At 56.2% G+C, this 14,422-nt stretch overlaps 1 protein-coding gene across 1 annotated transcript in view; it reads right to left on the bottom strand.

The window, feature by feature from the left end:
- Positions 1-14,422, bottom strand: part of SLC39A11 (solute carrier family 39 member 11) — an 82,079-nt gene that overhangs the window by 28,210 nt on the left and 39,447 nt on the right. The window contains exons 6-7 of the mRNA XM_084218630.1: positions 13,405-13,575; positions 3,919-3,988 (exon numbers count right to left, since the gene is read on the bottom strand). Coding sequence (XP_084074756.1) covers positions 3,919-3,988; positions 13,405-13,575 — 241 coding nt within the window. The remainder of the gene's footprint in view (positions 1-3,918; positions 3,989-13,404; positions 13,576-14,422) is intronic.

Below are 14,422 nucleotides of genomic sequence, written 5' to 3'. Positions count from 1 at the left end.
CCAAGCACCCAACACACACTGGATGTGCTCCCTTTCCCAGCCCTGCCTCGACTTCCCCACCTGTCAAAGCAGGGTGGTGACACCATGGGACAGCCACGTCCCCCAGAACTGCCCCAAAGACACACAGAGCCCCCAGCTCGGCCCTGGCCCTGGCTCACCCTGCCGTGCAGCAGAGCCCAGGTTTGGGGAAGAAAAGGTGAATCCGTGCCCTGCTGCTGGGGTTCCCCCCTGGAACAGCTCCACGTCCCCCGGGAACATCCCGGGCTGGAGCTCCCGCCCCCCTCTCCTGCCAACAGCTCCGGCACCACGCTGCGAGACTCCAAGTTCACTTGCAAAAAAAAAAAAAAGTTGGCATCCCTGCATATTTGCAAGGTCAAGGCACAGAAAGCCTTCTATAAGCCCAAAGCCTTGTTTTCAAGGGCCTATTCTTTGACGGAGCGATTATGAAAGCAGGCTACATATTCTTAACAAGCCCCTTTTCACTCGGGCTTTCAGTTCCCCGCAGCGGAGAATGTGCGTGTGTATTCTTGCATGGCAGCCCTTCCATACTGTCGGGATTGTTATCGCGCCCTGAAAGGCCCGATTGTTTGGGGTTTGCCGCGATTACATCACGGCCGCCCCCGGGCCGCCCGCCGAGGTGTTTGATCCGGGCTCGCAGGTGGGAAGGAGCTGCCGGGGCCCTTTCCCCAGAGCTGCCCTACCTGTTAGACCCTGCTCCACACAGCTGCTCTCCTGTTAGACCCTGTTCCACACAGCTGCTCCTTCCCTCTGCTCCCCTGTCCCACAGAGCTGCTTCTTCCCAGTTAAACCCTGCTCCACACAGCTGCTCCTCGGTTAAAACCTGTTCTACACAGCTGCTCTTCTGTTAAACCCTGTTCCACCCAGCTTCTCCTTCCCTGCTCTCCCCTGTTCCACCCAGCTGCTCCTTCCCTCTGCTCCCCAGCAGCACAAGGGATGTGGGATAAAACCAGGGATGTGTGCTAAAAAGAGGGGTGTGAGATAAACCTGGGATGTCTGATAAAACCAGGGATGAATGCCAAAATCGGGGATTCAAAATGAGGATTTATCCCTGATAACCCAGGGATGTGTGATAAACCAGAAACGTGTGATAAACCAGAGATTAATGCCAAAATTAGGGATTCAAGATGAGGATTTATCCCTGATAACCCAGGGATGTGTGATGATAAACCTGGGATGTGAGATACCCCAGGAATGTGTGATAACCCAGGGATGTGTGATAAAACCAGGGATTAATGCCACAATCAGGGATGTGTGATAACCCTGGATGAGTGATAAAACCAGAGATCAATGCCACAATCAGGGACTCAAACTGAGGATTTATCCCTGATAACCCAGGGATGTGCAATAAAACCAGAGATCAATGCCACAATCAATGCCACTCAAACTGATGATTTATCCCTGATATGACAGCCCAGGGATGGGTTTCCCTCCCCCTCTCAGGCTGGAGCCCAGGTGCAGCTCAGCAGCTCCCTGCTCCCTCTGGGCTCCCCAAACCCCCAGAGCTGAGCTGGGAGCACCCCCGGGGCCACCCCAGCCTCCCACAGCTCCCTAATGAACACCCCCGGGCCAGGCTAATTAAAAGGGTTTAATGAGCACCTTCCCCCTGCTCTGGACCAGGGCTGGGCTTTGCTCTGCTCCCTTTCCCTGGGCTCAGCTCTGGGGGGATTTTCCTGGATCTGACCGAGGTGGATCCAGCCCCAGCCGAGGATCTTTGCTCTCCTGGATCCATCCCCAGCAGAGCAGATGCTGGGAGTGTCAGAGGGAAATCCCCACAGCATCCTCTGCCACAATGACTTCCATTCATCCCCAGGAAACACAGCAGAGCATTTTTGCCTGGTTTCAATCTTCCTGCATTAATCAAACCTTTTCTTTATTTTCCCCCTTTTTTTGTTTTCATTTTTTCCCCCCCAGCCTGAGAGACGCAGCGTGGGAGGCACAGGCTGTCCCATGGAATAATATTTCCCAAAGTCTGCCTGTCAGGCCAGGGCTCCTCTGCTGGACAGGAAACAACCCGTGGGCACAGCAGCTCCAAAGCAGGCCAGCATTCCCAGCATGAATGGAAACCATTGTGCTGGCCCGGAGGGAACATCCCCAGCACCATCCAGGGGGAAGATTTCTGTTTCCACCCCTCCCCTGCTGCTCCTGCTCCTCTTCCCTCTGTCCCAACAGAGATTTCGTGGAGGAAATCGAGGATGGGGGTGGATGGCCCATGGGAACCCCCAAGGTGACTCTGCTCCATCATAAAATTGAATTTCCCCTTCCCTGCGCCCACAGAGAGCCGGGATCAGCCCTGGAGCAAAACTGGAAATGGGAAGAATTTTTAGGAAAAAATCCTCAGGAAGCAGCAAAGCTCTGCAGGAAACAGATTTGGGGTTTGTGTGCTTGCACAGGGATGAGCTCCTGCAGACAGCAACAGCTCCTGGGGGTTTGGGAGGGGCAGATCCAGGATTTGGGAAGGGCAGATTTGGGATTTGGGAGATGCGGATTTGGGGTTTGGGAGGGGCGGATTTGGGGTTTGGGAGGGGCGGATTTGGGGTTTGGGAGGGGCGGATTTGGGGTTTGGGAGGGGCGGATTTGGGAGATGCAGATTCGGGATTTGGGAGGTGCAGATCTGTCCCCTTTGTGTCCCCTGCCTCTCCGTGGGTTCTCCCCGGTTATGAAAATCCCGGCCAGGGGCTCTGATCCAGCCGCAGCTCCCGGAGGATCCCGGGCGCAGGAGCGGAGCCTGCACACCCGGTGGCAGCAAAGAAACGCGCAGGAGAATCCCGGGAAGGGTCGGGAGATGGGCGGGAGGGGAATCCCGGGATCCTGGGCGATGGGCAGGAACGAGAACCTCGGGATCCTGGGCAGGAGGGGAATCCCGGGATCCTGGGCAGGATGAGGAATCCCAGGATCCTGGGCAGGATGAGAATCCCAGGATCCCCCCACCCTCACAGGGAGGAATTTCTGCCCCAAACCGACCCCGTTCTCCTCAGGAGCCAGAGCAGCAGCTGCGAATTCCAGGGAAAAGCAGAGCCCGGGGAGAGCCGGGCAGGAGCTGCCGTTTGCAGGGCGGCCACCAAGAGGTGCCAGCAGCTCCTGCAAAGCCTCGGCAGCTCCTGCAGCCCAGCCCCGGCCGCATCAGCCCTTCCTCCCGTTCCTCCAGCCCTGCTCCAGGTTTATTATCCCTTCCTCCCGTTCCTCCAGCCCCACTCCAGCTCTGCCAGGGGCTGTGCTCCTGCTGGGAGGAGCAGGAACATCCTCAGTGCCCAAATCCCAGAGCTTGAGGAGCAGGAACATCCTCAGTGCCCAAATCCCAGAGTTTGGGGGAGCAGGATCCATCCTCAGTGCCCAAATCCCAGAGTTTGGGGAGCAGGAACATCCTCAGTGCCCAAATCCCAGAGTTTGGGGAGCAGGAACATCCTCAGTGCCCAAATCCCAGAGTTTGGAGGAGCAGGAACATCCTCAGTGCCCAAATCCCAGAGTTTGAGGAGCAGGAACATCCTCAGTGCCCAAATCCCAGAGTTTGGAGGAGCAGGAACATCCTCAGTGCCCAAATCCCAGGCTGAGATTTGCCAGGCTGAGATTTCCCAGGCTGAGATTTCCTCCTCTCCAGCTGATTTGCACATCCCCAGCTCCCAGCTCAGCCCTTTTCCCTTTTCCCAGCGCTGAGCTGAGCATCCCCAGGGATGTGGGTGAACTCAGCTGCCTCTGCCCAGCTCCAGTGATCCCAGAGAGGCCAAAACCCCGGAGCCACTGTGGGATCTCTTCTCACAGAGTGAGGAAAACGCAGCAGCACCGGGAATTTTCTCCCACCCTTGGTGCTCCCAGGCAGGTTCCATCAATCCACGGGGCCAGGGTGGGACAGCCAAGCCCCCAGAGGCAAAGGAACACACAAAAAGCAGGAGCAGCTCTTACCTGGCACTCTGGAATGTGGCAGACTGGGATTTCCCCACGGCCCCGAAGCCAACTCCCACTGCCAGGCCCTCTGGAAGAGCAGGGGAAAACCAGTCAGGACCTGTGACCCCAAATCCTGCTCTGTGATCCCAAATCCTGCTCAGTGATCCCAAATCCTGCAGGATCTGCCCATCCCACGGCATAAACACTCCCCAAATCCTGCTCTGTGATCCCAAATCCTGCAGGATCTGCACATCCCACAGCACCAGCAATCCCAAATCCTGCAGGACCTGCCCATCCCACGGCACAAACACTCCCCAGATTCTGCCCTGTGATCCCAAATCCTGCTCAGTGATCCCAAATCCTGCAGGACCTCCTCATCCCACAGCAAAAACACTTCTCAAATCCTGCTCAGTGATCCCAAATATTGTTCAGTGATCCCAGATCCTGCTCAGTGATCCCAGATCCTGCAGCATCTGCACATCCCACCACACCAACACTTCCCAAATCCTGCCCTGTGATCCCAAATCCTGCTCAGTGATCCCAAATATTGTTCAGTGATCCCAAATCCTGCCCAGTGATCCCAAATTCTGTTCAGTGATCCCAAATCCTGCAGGATCTGCACATCCCACAGCACCAACCATTCCCAAATCCTGCCCTATGATCCCAAATCCTGCCCAGTGATCCCAAATCCTGCAGGATCTGCACATCCCACAGCATCAAGAGTTCCCAAATCCTGCTCAGCAATCCCAAATCCTGCTCTGTGATCCCAAATCCTGCAGGATCTGCACATCCCACCGCACCAACACTTCCCAAATCCTGCCCTGTGATCCCAAATCCTGCTCAGCAGCCCCAAATCCTGCAGGATCTGCCCATCCCACAGCAAAAACACTTCCCAAATCCTACTCAGCAGCCCCAAATCCTGCAGGATCTGCCCATCCCACAGCAAAAACACTTCCCAAATCCTACTCAGCAGCCCCAAATCCTGCAGGACCTGCCCATCCCACAGCCCTGGGACCCCCCAGGCGCTGCCAGAGCTGGGGGTGTCCCTGTCCCCTGCCAGGGGGGCTCTGGAGCTGCTCCTCCAGCCTCAGCCCAGGGAAGCTTCTCCAGCTGCCAAGGGCTCATCCATAATTCATCCTGCTCTTGGAAGAGCTGCTCAGCTCCTGGTGGGAAATTAATCTTGCCATAATGAGGTTTGGGTTTCTCCAAGAGTTTAAGCACTGCCACTCAGAGCTCTGGCCCTGCAGGCTTTGCCATTATTGCTCCAGGATCAGCAGATTCCAGGGATTCCCCAGCACCTGAGGGTTTGTGGGAATTCACATCTGGGAGGCAGGGGGAAATCCAGCCCATTGCTAATCCTGGTTTAACCCCCTCAGGAGCCAGCCCAGCCTCATCCTCATCCTCAGCCTCATCCTCATCCTCAGCCTCCCACAAAGGCAAATCCTCATTTCCATCCTCAGTTCAATTCCCTGGAGCTGCAGCAGCTGAGCAGGAGCTGGCAACTCAACCCCAGCCTGAATTTAAATAATTCCACCTGATTGTATAGAATTCCACCTGAATTTAAAGAATTCCACCTGATTTTTAAAGAATTCCACCTGACTTGAAAGAACTCCACCTGGTTTTATAGAATTCCACCTGATTTTATAGAATTCCACCTGATTTGAAAGATTTCCACCTGATTTTATAGAATTCCACCCAGCTTGAAAGAACTCCACCTGATTTTATAGAATTCAACCTGATTTGGAAAAAAAAAATCCCGATTTTATAGAATTCCACCTGATTTGAAAGATTTCCACCTGATTTGAAAGAACTCCACTCGATTTTACAGAACTCCACCCGATTTTACAGAACTCCACCCGATTTTGAAAGAATTCCACCTGATTTTGAAAGAATTCCACCTGATTTTTAAAGAACTCCACCTGATTTCCAAGAACTCCACCCGATTTTTAAGGAATTCAAGCCGCTGTCCAACATCCCCAACTCCTCCATCCTGGAAATGCCTCTCTGGAAGCAGAGAACTCTGCCCCAAACCGATCACCAAAGCAGAGCTGAGCTGCAAGCAGGGCCTGGCCCCGCTGGAGCTGAGCTCCCCTGACCCCACAGCACCTGAACCCATCAGAGATATTTAAAGTTTCATTGCCAGCACATAAATGCTTTCTCAGGCCACTGCTCGGGGAGGTTTAATGTGACAGAGCCGAGCTGTGACGGGGACAGGGCAGGGAGGCAGCTCCCACATGCATATTTCAGTGGAATGTTTCATCCCAGCTGCTGAAATCCTGGCTTTAATTGCCTTTTGTCACCTTGCTGGCTGCTGCTGACAAACACTGATGTGTTATCAGTGGCTGCCTCCAAATAATGAGTTTGTGACAGATGAGCTGGTGACAGGGGGACATCAGAGACCCCCCTGTCCCCTCCTCACAGCCTGAGGAAAACTCCCCTCTATGGAAAATGGGGAATTTCCTCCAGCTGCTGCCATGGCAGAGCCTCCAGCTGGGCTGGGGCCACGGAGCCAACACAGCCAGGGCTGGGGATGGCACCTGAGCCCTGGGGATGGCACCTGAGCCCTGGGGATGGCACCTGTGTCCCTCACTGAGAGCAGCAGCCAAACCTGGGGGTGGCACCTGTGTCCCTCACTGAGAGCAGCAGCTAGGGCTGGGGATGTCACCTGAGCTCTGAGAGTGTCACCTGTGTCCTTCACTGGGAGCATCACCCAAACCTGGGGATATCACCTGAGTCTCTCACCTGAGGACATCACCCAAACCTGGGGATGGCACCTGCATCCCTCACCTGAGAATGTCACCTGAGCCCTGGGGATGTCACCTGTGCCCTTCACCTGGGGACATCACCCAAACCTGGGAATGTCATCTGTGTCCCTCACTGAGAGCAGCAACAGGGCTGGGGATGTCACCTGAGCCCTGGGGATGTCACCTGTGTCCTTCACTGGGAGCATCACCCAAACCTGGGGATGGCACCTGCATCCCTCACCTGAGAATGTCACCTGTGTCCCTCACTGAGAGCAGCAGCTAGGGCTGGGGATGTCACCTGATTCCTGGGGATGTCACCTGTGCCCTTCACCTGGGGACATCACCCAAACCTGGGGATGTCACCTGAGCCCTGGGGATGTCACCTGTGTCCCTCACTGAGAGCAGCAGCCATGGCTGGGGATGGCACCTGCATCCCTCACCTGAGAATGTCACCTGAGCCCTGGGGATGGCACCTGTGTCCTTCACCTGAGGGCATCCCACGTGGCTGGGGATGTCACCTGGGGATGTCCCCGTGTCCCTCTCCCTCCCTGCCCCTCATCTCAAGGACTTGCTGCTCATCCCATGGAATTGCTACTCCATTCCCTGCAATCCCATGGAATGGCTGCCCCATTCCCTGCAATCCCATGGAATTGCTGCTCCCAATCCCACGGAATCCCTGCCCCACGAGCTCCCCGCACCCCCAGCATCCCTTTCCTGCACCTCCTAGCGATGCAGGGAAGCCTTTTCCTCCTTTTCCCCCCTGGAAATGACCCTTCCAGCAGGAACTGGGATGCCCCACGTGCCCGGGGGCGGGCAGGGCGGGAGGGATGCTGGAATTCCAGGCAGAGGCGAGGCGAGGTTCCCAAACCCTCGCTAAAGCCAACGATGGGAAAGCAGCCCCGATTCCAGCAGCCCCGATCCCAGCAGCCCCGCCGAAGAAAAGCCCACCGTTCCGAATGAAAGTTCCCAGCTTTTTAAGGGAGCTGGGAGATCATTCACACCGAGCATCAGAGCTGTTGGTAATTGAGATGCAACCTGGCACTCGGCGCCCTTCCCTCGGGAGACCCGGCCCGTCCCGGCAGGGGGAATCCAATCAATTTCTGCTAATGACAAAGCGAGCAGCCTGGAAATCGCCTCCCTTCCCAGGAACTGCAATCTGCCGGCGCAGCACGGAGCCTGAGCCGGGCACGGCCCCTCCCTGCAGCCCCGGAGCTGCTCCACAGCCCCTGCCTTCACCCCGAACCCCAAATTCACACCAGGAACTGCTCCACAGCCCCTGCCTTCACCCCGAACCCCAAATTCACACCAGGAGCTGCTCCACAGCCCCTGCCTTCCCCCCGAACCCCAAATTCACACCAGGAGCTGCTCCACAGCCCCCTCCCTTCACCCCAAACTCAGGATCTGCTCCACAGCCCCCTCCCTTCACCCCAAACTCAGGATCTGCTCCACAGCCCCCTCCCTTCACCCCAAACTCAGGATCTGCTCCACAGCCCCTCCCTTCATCCCCAAACCCCAAATTCAGCCCAAATCTGCTCCACAGTCCCCTCCCTTCATCCCTAACCCCAAATTCAGCCCAGGATCAGCCTCCCAACTCCCTTTCACTAGGCTCCTGCTTTCTTTGTGGCACTATATTCCTATTTTCCCAGGATCCTGCTTCCTTTGTGTTCCTAAATTCCCATTTCCCCTCTTTTTCACTACTCTCCTGCCTCCCTTATTTAACTATTTTCACACTTTTCCTCTACATTCCCACTTTCCCTATTTCACCACTTTTTTTCCCCCCTCCATTCCTGCTTCCTGGGCAAGTCCCAGCGCCCCTGAGAGCCAGCTAAAATCAGCACCACAGACATCCCCCAGATCAGCACCAGCAGGCAGTGACAAATCAAGGACACTGAGCTGCCCAAAACTGGGAGAATCCATAAAAATAAAATAAAATAAAATTTAAAAAAAATAAAAATAAAAAAGCAGCTGCCAGCAGGTCCAGCTGTCCCTGCCAGGCCATCCCCATGGTGGCAGATGCCACCACGCTGAGGGCAGCAGGTGACAAGGTGGCACTCAGGGCTGGGGACAAAGGTGGGACAGAGCTTGGCACAGCTTCTCCAACCTCAGAGGATCTGGAATTCTCCAGGGCGTGGAGAGGAGCAGAACACAGCCCCGCTGCCCTCCTGGAGCAGCCTGAAATCCGGCAGCAGAGCCCCCCAGGAGCACCCCAGGGCCAGCCCCGGTGGCAGGGAGGGTCCTGGAGGGTCCCCTCCCCTCCCCTGCCCTGCCCTCCCCCCCCCAGCAGCACAAAGGCGAGGCTGCTCGGCTCACACCTCGCTAATTGTTATTTGTGGTACAGCAGTAACATTTTAATTAATCTGAAGTCTTCAGCCTAACAGGCACCCAAGGTACAAAGCTAAACCAGAATAAACAGGGCTTGATTAAATACATAATTAATGTTCTGCTAAAGCTGGCATATATGAATATTAATTAGCAACGAGAGTCTGCAGTTTGGCATCTCCTGTCATTATCAATTTATCCTTTCCATTGGCATTCCCAGCTTTGGAGCAAATGATCCAACCTTTCCCCCACAAACACCCAGGGGCTGTGGCAGCCTGGCCTGGGGGTTCCATCCTGAAAACAGGGACAGAGGCACTGCCAGGGCCCTAAAAGAGGCTGCAAGTCCCTAAAACCATTCCCTGCTGGCAAAAAAAGGGGAGCTCATCTCCCTTTGGGGCTCCAGGTTCCTCAAACCATTCCCTGCTGGCAGAAAAAGGGGAGCTCATCCCCCACTGGCACAGGGGGAGAACAAGGACAGCAGAGAGGGGAAACTGAGGCAGGGTTTGGGCTGGGAGTGAGGGTTCAGAGCAGCTCCAGCCCAGCAGGGTGTCACAGGTTGAAAGCAAGGATGAATTCTATCTCCATCTCTGTGGCACTTGGCTTTTGTCAAGTGGGCAGGTTTGCCTTATCACTTCCACACCCACTCCTCTCTCAGGGGACACATCTGCTGATAAGAGGCCATTGGATGTCCCTGCAGGGCTGATAAGAGCTGCAGCATCCCACTGGGAGATGTGAGCCCAGGGGGAGGAGCCAAGCATTCCTACCCGGATAGAATCTGGAGATTCTGGAACACCAGCACGGCTTCTCCACTGCATTCCCAGAGGAGCAGCAGCTGCCTCTGCCCCTGGATCTCCAGAGGATTCTGCACCTTTCCCCAGGATCCCTGCTCCAGCAGAACCACCCCTGGCCCTGCAGGAGGGCTGAGCCACAATTCCAATGGCCCTGCTGCAGCACCCTGACCCACAGGGTGCCAGGCTGTGCTCTGGCAGTGTTGGTTTGGTTCACTGCATTGTTCATTTTATCTTTTATTTTCTTCCCTAGTACAGAACTGTTATTCCTGCTCCCAAATCTTCGCCTGAGAGCCCCTTAATTTAACATTTACAGCAATTCAGAGGGAGGGGGTTCACATTTTCCATTTCAGGGGAGGCTCCTGCCTCCCTCAGCACACACCTGGCTTTCCAAAGCAGGACACAGGGTGAGCCTGGATCCCCCCCTGCAGCACCCGGAGCATCCCGGGGATGTGGAGCTATGGGAGGAGTTCTGGAGGCACAGAAGGACAGAAAACCCTTGGGAACGACCCCGAGGGCTTCCAGGGAAGCAGAGGGAGCACCAGAGCCAGGAGCTGCTGCCAGAGGAAGCTGGAGGAGAGCAGGCTCTGGAAAGAGCCCATGGAGCCCTTTCAGCAGGTTTGAAGCACTCATAAAAGCTGATTTTCCTTAGAAGAGCTCATAAAAAAGATGAAGAGCAGCTTTTTTTACACAGGCAGCTCGTGACAGCACCGGGGGGAATGGTTTGAAAGGGAAAGAGGGAAGATTTCCATAAAATCTTAGGAATCAGTTGTTCCCTGTGAGGCTGGGGAGGCCCTGGAAGGGATTTCCCAGAGCAGCTGTGGCTGCTCCATCCCTGGAGATGTCCAGGGCCAGCCTGGAGCACCTGGGACAGTGGGAGGTGTCCCTGCCTGTGGCACTGGGTGAGCTCTGAGCCCCTTTCCCACCCCAACCATTCCAGGACTCCCTGAGGAGCAGGGAATGACGTTCCCAGGGCTGGAGCACCCCCAGCACCTCCCAGCTCAGCACCAGGAGCGCTCCCAGCGCTAATTTCAATTAAATTTCCCTCCATTCACACCCGTGCCAGCCTTTCCTCTGCTGATTGAGGCAGACATTCCAGGTCTCCAAACCCTGCCTGCAGCAGGCACTGCTGGTGCTTCCTCTGGGAGAGCAGAAGGAATTCAGAGCCCCAAATTGCCGCTCACCTGATTTCATCACCGCCTGAATTATTTATCCCCAGCCTGAATTATTTCTCTGTGCCCTGTGGGGAGGGCTCTGCAGCACCAGGGCTGAGCTCCAGCCTCTGATTTGAGACTGGAGGTGATTTTGGACAAACCCCCAGGGAAAGGAGGGTGTGGGGCAGGGCTGTGGCATTGCTGAGTGTCACCAGCGCTGCTGGAAAGGCACTGGGGGACAGCAGGAGGGGGATTTGGGGGCTGGAGCTCAGCAGGGACAGAGGCAGCACTGAACTGAGCCCCCCTCTGGGGGTGAAGCTTTGGTGTTGTGGCCTTGAAGATGCGAGGGAGGGTCTGAAACCCTCTGTGACCATGCAGGGGTGGCTCTGTGCCCGAGTTTGAAGCCCTCTGTCACCCTGCAGGGGTGGCTCTGTGTTTGAAGCCCTCTGTCACCCTGCAGGAGTGGCTCTGTGCCCCTGGAGCAGCAGTGAAGGGGCAGTCAGTGTCTCAGGGCCACGGCAGCACCACGGGTGACACTCTGGTCACCCCTCTGCAGAACTTTCTCCTTTGGCAGATGGCAGGCAGGAACCAGGGTGGTGCCCCCTGCCTGACACCTCCTTTGAGGGATGAAATCCAATTCCCCTTCACTCAGTGCAGACATTTCCCCTTTTTTTTTTCTTTTTTTTTTTTTTTTTTTTTTTTTTTTTTTTTTTTTTTTTGGAGTGTGTGCCTCATTTAAAGCTCACCTTTCCTGCCAGGCACCTTCCCCTCCCAGCAACACCTGCACCCAAATTACCCCCCTGGAATTAATTTTAAAAAAAGAGGCATGAGGAGGGAGAAATGTTTTGCTGCTGCTGACAAACTGGAGCAGGTCAATGCCCAGGAACAGCTCGTGCTGCTGATGCAAGAAGAGCAGCAAATCATTAACTCCCACTCCTTATCAGGATAAGCCAGCCCCAGGCAGCTGCCTGCCCCAGGGGGCACCGGGAGCACCCAAAGGTGCTGGGAGGAGGCAATTCCCACCCCAGGAGCAGCAGGAAGGGCCTGAGGAGGAAAGAACCAGGAGCTCTGTGTGTGCTCCCTTGGGTTCTGTCACTCCCAGGGAAAGCCAGGAGCTGGGATTCCACCCAGGATGGGTGTCCTGGCCCTGGATGGAGTCACTCTCAGAGTCACCAGGCACAAAATGATGGGTGAGGGACCGAGGGAGCCCCCAGCCCAGCAGCTCCACCCTGCCAATACCCAGTGAAGCACAGCTCTTCCCAAAACCTTCATGGTTTCTTCCCAGATTCACAGGTCCAGAAGCTTCTCCCTGCACCCACCCAGCCTGAGCCAGGCCCAGGGCAGAGAGGGGAGAAAGGAAAGGGGAGAGGAGGAGGAGGAGGAGGAGGAGGGGGAAGAAACCAGGAGAAAAGCCCTGGAAGAGGCTGCCTCATTTCACTTCCAACATCCCCAAGAATTGCAGAGCAGCTGAACATCCCAAACTGATCTCCTCTGTCGGCCCCACAAAGGCCAGCCTGGCAGCACTCAGCCCTCCAGGACCTGCAGCTCCAGGATTTCCCACCCACTGTCCAAATCCACCCCTAGCCCGAGGAAACAGACCCCAGCTGCAGATTCTCCTGCAGAAATTGAGAGAGACTAAAAAGGAGCAGGGTTTGTCACCTTCCCCATCCACCTGTGCCTCAGGAAATAAAGAATCTCTGCAAATTCTCCTGCAGAGCCTGATCACACAGGCTAAAAAGGAGCAGGGTTTGTCACCTCTCCTCATCCACCTGTGCCTGAGGAAATCAGAGACTTCCAACTGCAGAGACTGATCACAGACAGAGAGGCTAAAAGGGAGCAGGGATTGCCACCTTTCCCCATCCAGACTTGCCTCAGGAAATAAAGAATCTCTGCAGATTCTCCAGCAGAGCCTGATCACACACACACACACAGAGAGAGGCTAAGGGGAGCAGGTTTGTCACCTCTCCCCATCCAGACTTGCCTGAGGAAATAAACCCCAACTGCAGAGACTGATCACACAGACAGAGGCTAAAAGGGAGCAGGTTTGTCACCTCTCCCCATCCACCTGTGCCTGAGGAAATCAACCCCAAAAGCAGATTCTCCTGCAGAAATTGAGAGAGGCTAAAAAGGAGCAGGAGGTTTGTCACCTTTGCCAATCCACATGTGCTTCAGGAAATAAAGAATCTCTGCAGATCCCCTGCAGACCCTGATCTCACACACACACACAAGAGGCTGAGGGGAGCAGGTTTGCCACCTCTCCCCACCCTCCCTGGCAGCTCCAGCTCCCACCCACGCTGGGCTGGCAGCAGGCAGGCTGCAGCTGCTCCAGGCTCCCCCAGCCCCCTCCCCACGGGGCTCTGCCGCTGCCAAGGCCTCACGTGGCTCAGCCCCACCAAATGTGGCACAGAAATCCCAGCCAGGGGCGCCCACTCAGCCGGTGCCACCTGCCAGGGGAGCGGGATCTGCGCGGGATCCGCGCGGGAGCAGGGACGGGCTCACCTGGGATGTTGTGGATGGTGATAGCCAGGATCATCAGCAAAATCCTCCTCCAGCTGCTGCTCCTGGCCAGGGGGGCTCCGTCCTGCGGTGCTGGGAATGCTGGGGGGCCCTCGGGCAGCGGGGACCCCGCTCCTCTCCTCCTCTGGTAGGGCTCCCCATTCTCAGCCTTGTCTGGGGACAGAAAACAGAGGGGTCAGCCAAGGAGGGGACAGAAAACACTGGGGTCACCCAAGGAGGGGATAAAAAACACTGGGGTCAGCCAAGGAGGGGACAGAAAATATCAGGGTCAGCCAAGGTGGGGATAAAAACCACTGGGGTCAGCCAAGGTGGGGATAAAAAACACTGGGGTCAGCCAAGGTGGGGATACACCACCCTGAGCCGCCCCTTCCAACACCTGCCCACCTCTCCCACCAGGAAATTCCAGCCTGAGCCTCCCTGGGCACGGCTGAGGCCACATCCCCTGGATTTTTAGGGGGATTTTTGAGGGATTTCAGGGGGATTTTTGAGGGATTTGGGGGGGATTTTTGAGGGATTTTTGAGGGATTTTGGGGGGATTTTTGGTGCCACAAGCCAGGTGAGAGCCACGCCCTCGCCCTGGGCAGAGGCAGGTGCATTCCCTGGTGTCACAGGTGACAGCAGCAGCCCTGGCTGGCCCCAGCACAGAGCCAGCACTGCCACCATCCCTCTGCAAACACAGCAAGGCGCTGCCCAGGCAGACATTGTCCCTGTCACGGCCACGCAGAGCTGGCTGTCCCCAAACGCCAGCCCCGGCCGTGACACTTGGTGGCAGAGCCTCAGCTCTGCTCCAGCCCGTGGGGACAAGGATAAACATTTAGTTTGAAGCATGACAAGGACAAACAGATCCCAGGGAGCAGCCTGGCCCAGGCACTGTGGGAATGCTGGCACGGGCGGCCCTGGCACGGCGGTGCCACCTCGGGATGCAATCCCTGCTCCTGGCACGGCTCCCCTGGCTTGGCACACGTCCCCTGTCCCCACAAACAGCTCAGCCCTGCCCAGG

The sequence above is a fragment of the Fringilla coelebs genome, assembly GCF_963513975.1.
Source record: "Fringilla coelebs genome assembly, chromosome: 19".
Lineage (NCBI taxonomy): Eukaryota > Metazoa > Chordata > Aves > Passeriformes > Fringillidae > Fringilla > Fringilla coelebs.
Note: the sequence above shows the minus strand (reverse complement) of the source record. Positions and strands in the feature narration are given on the sequence as shown.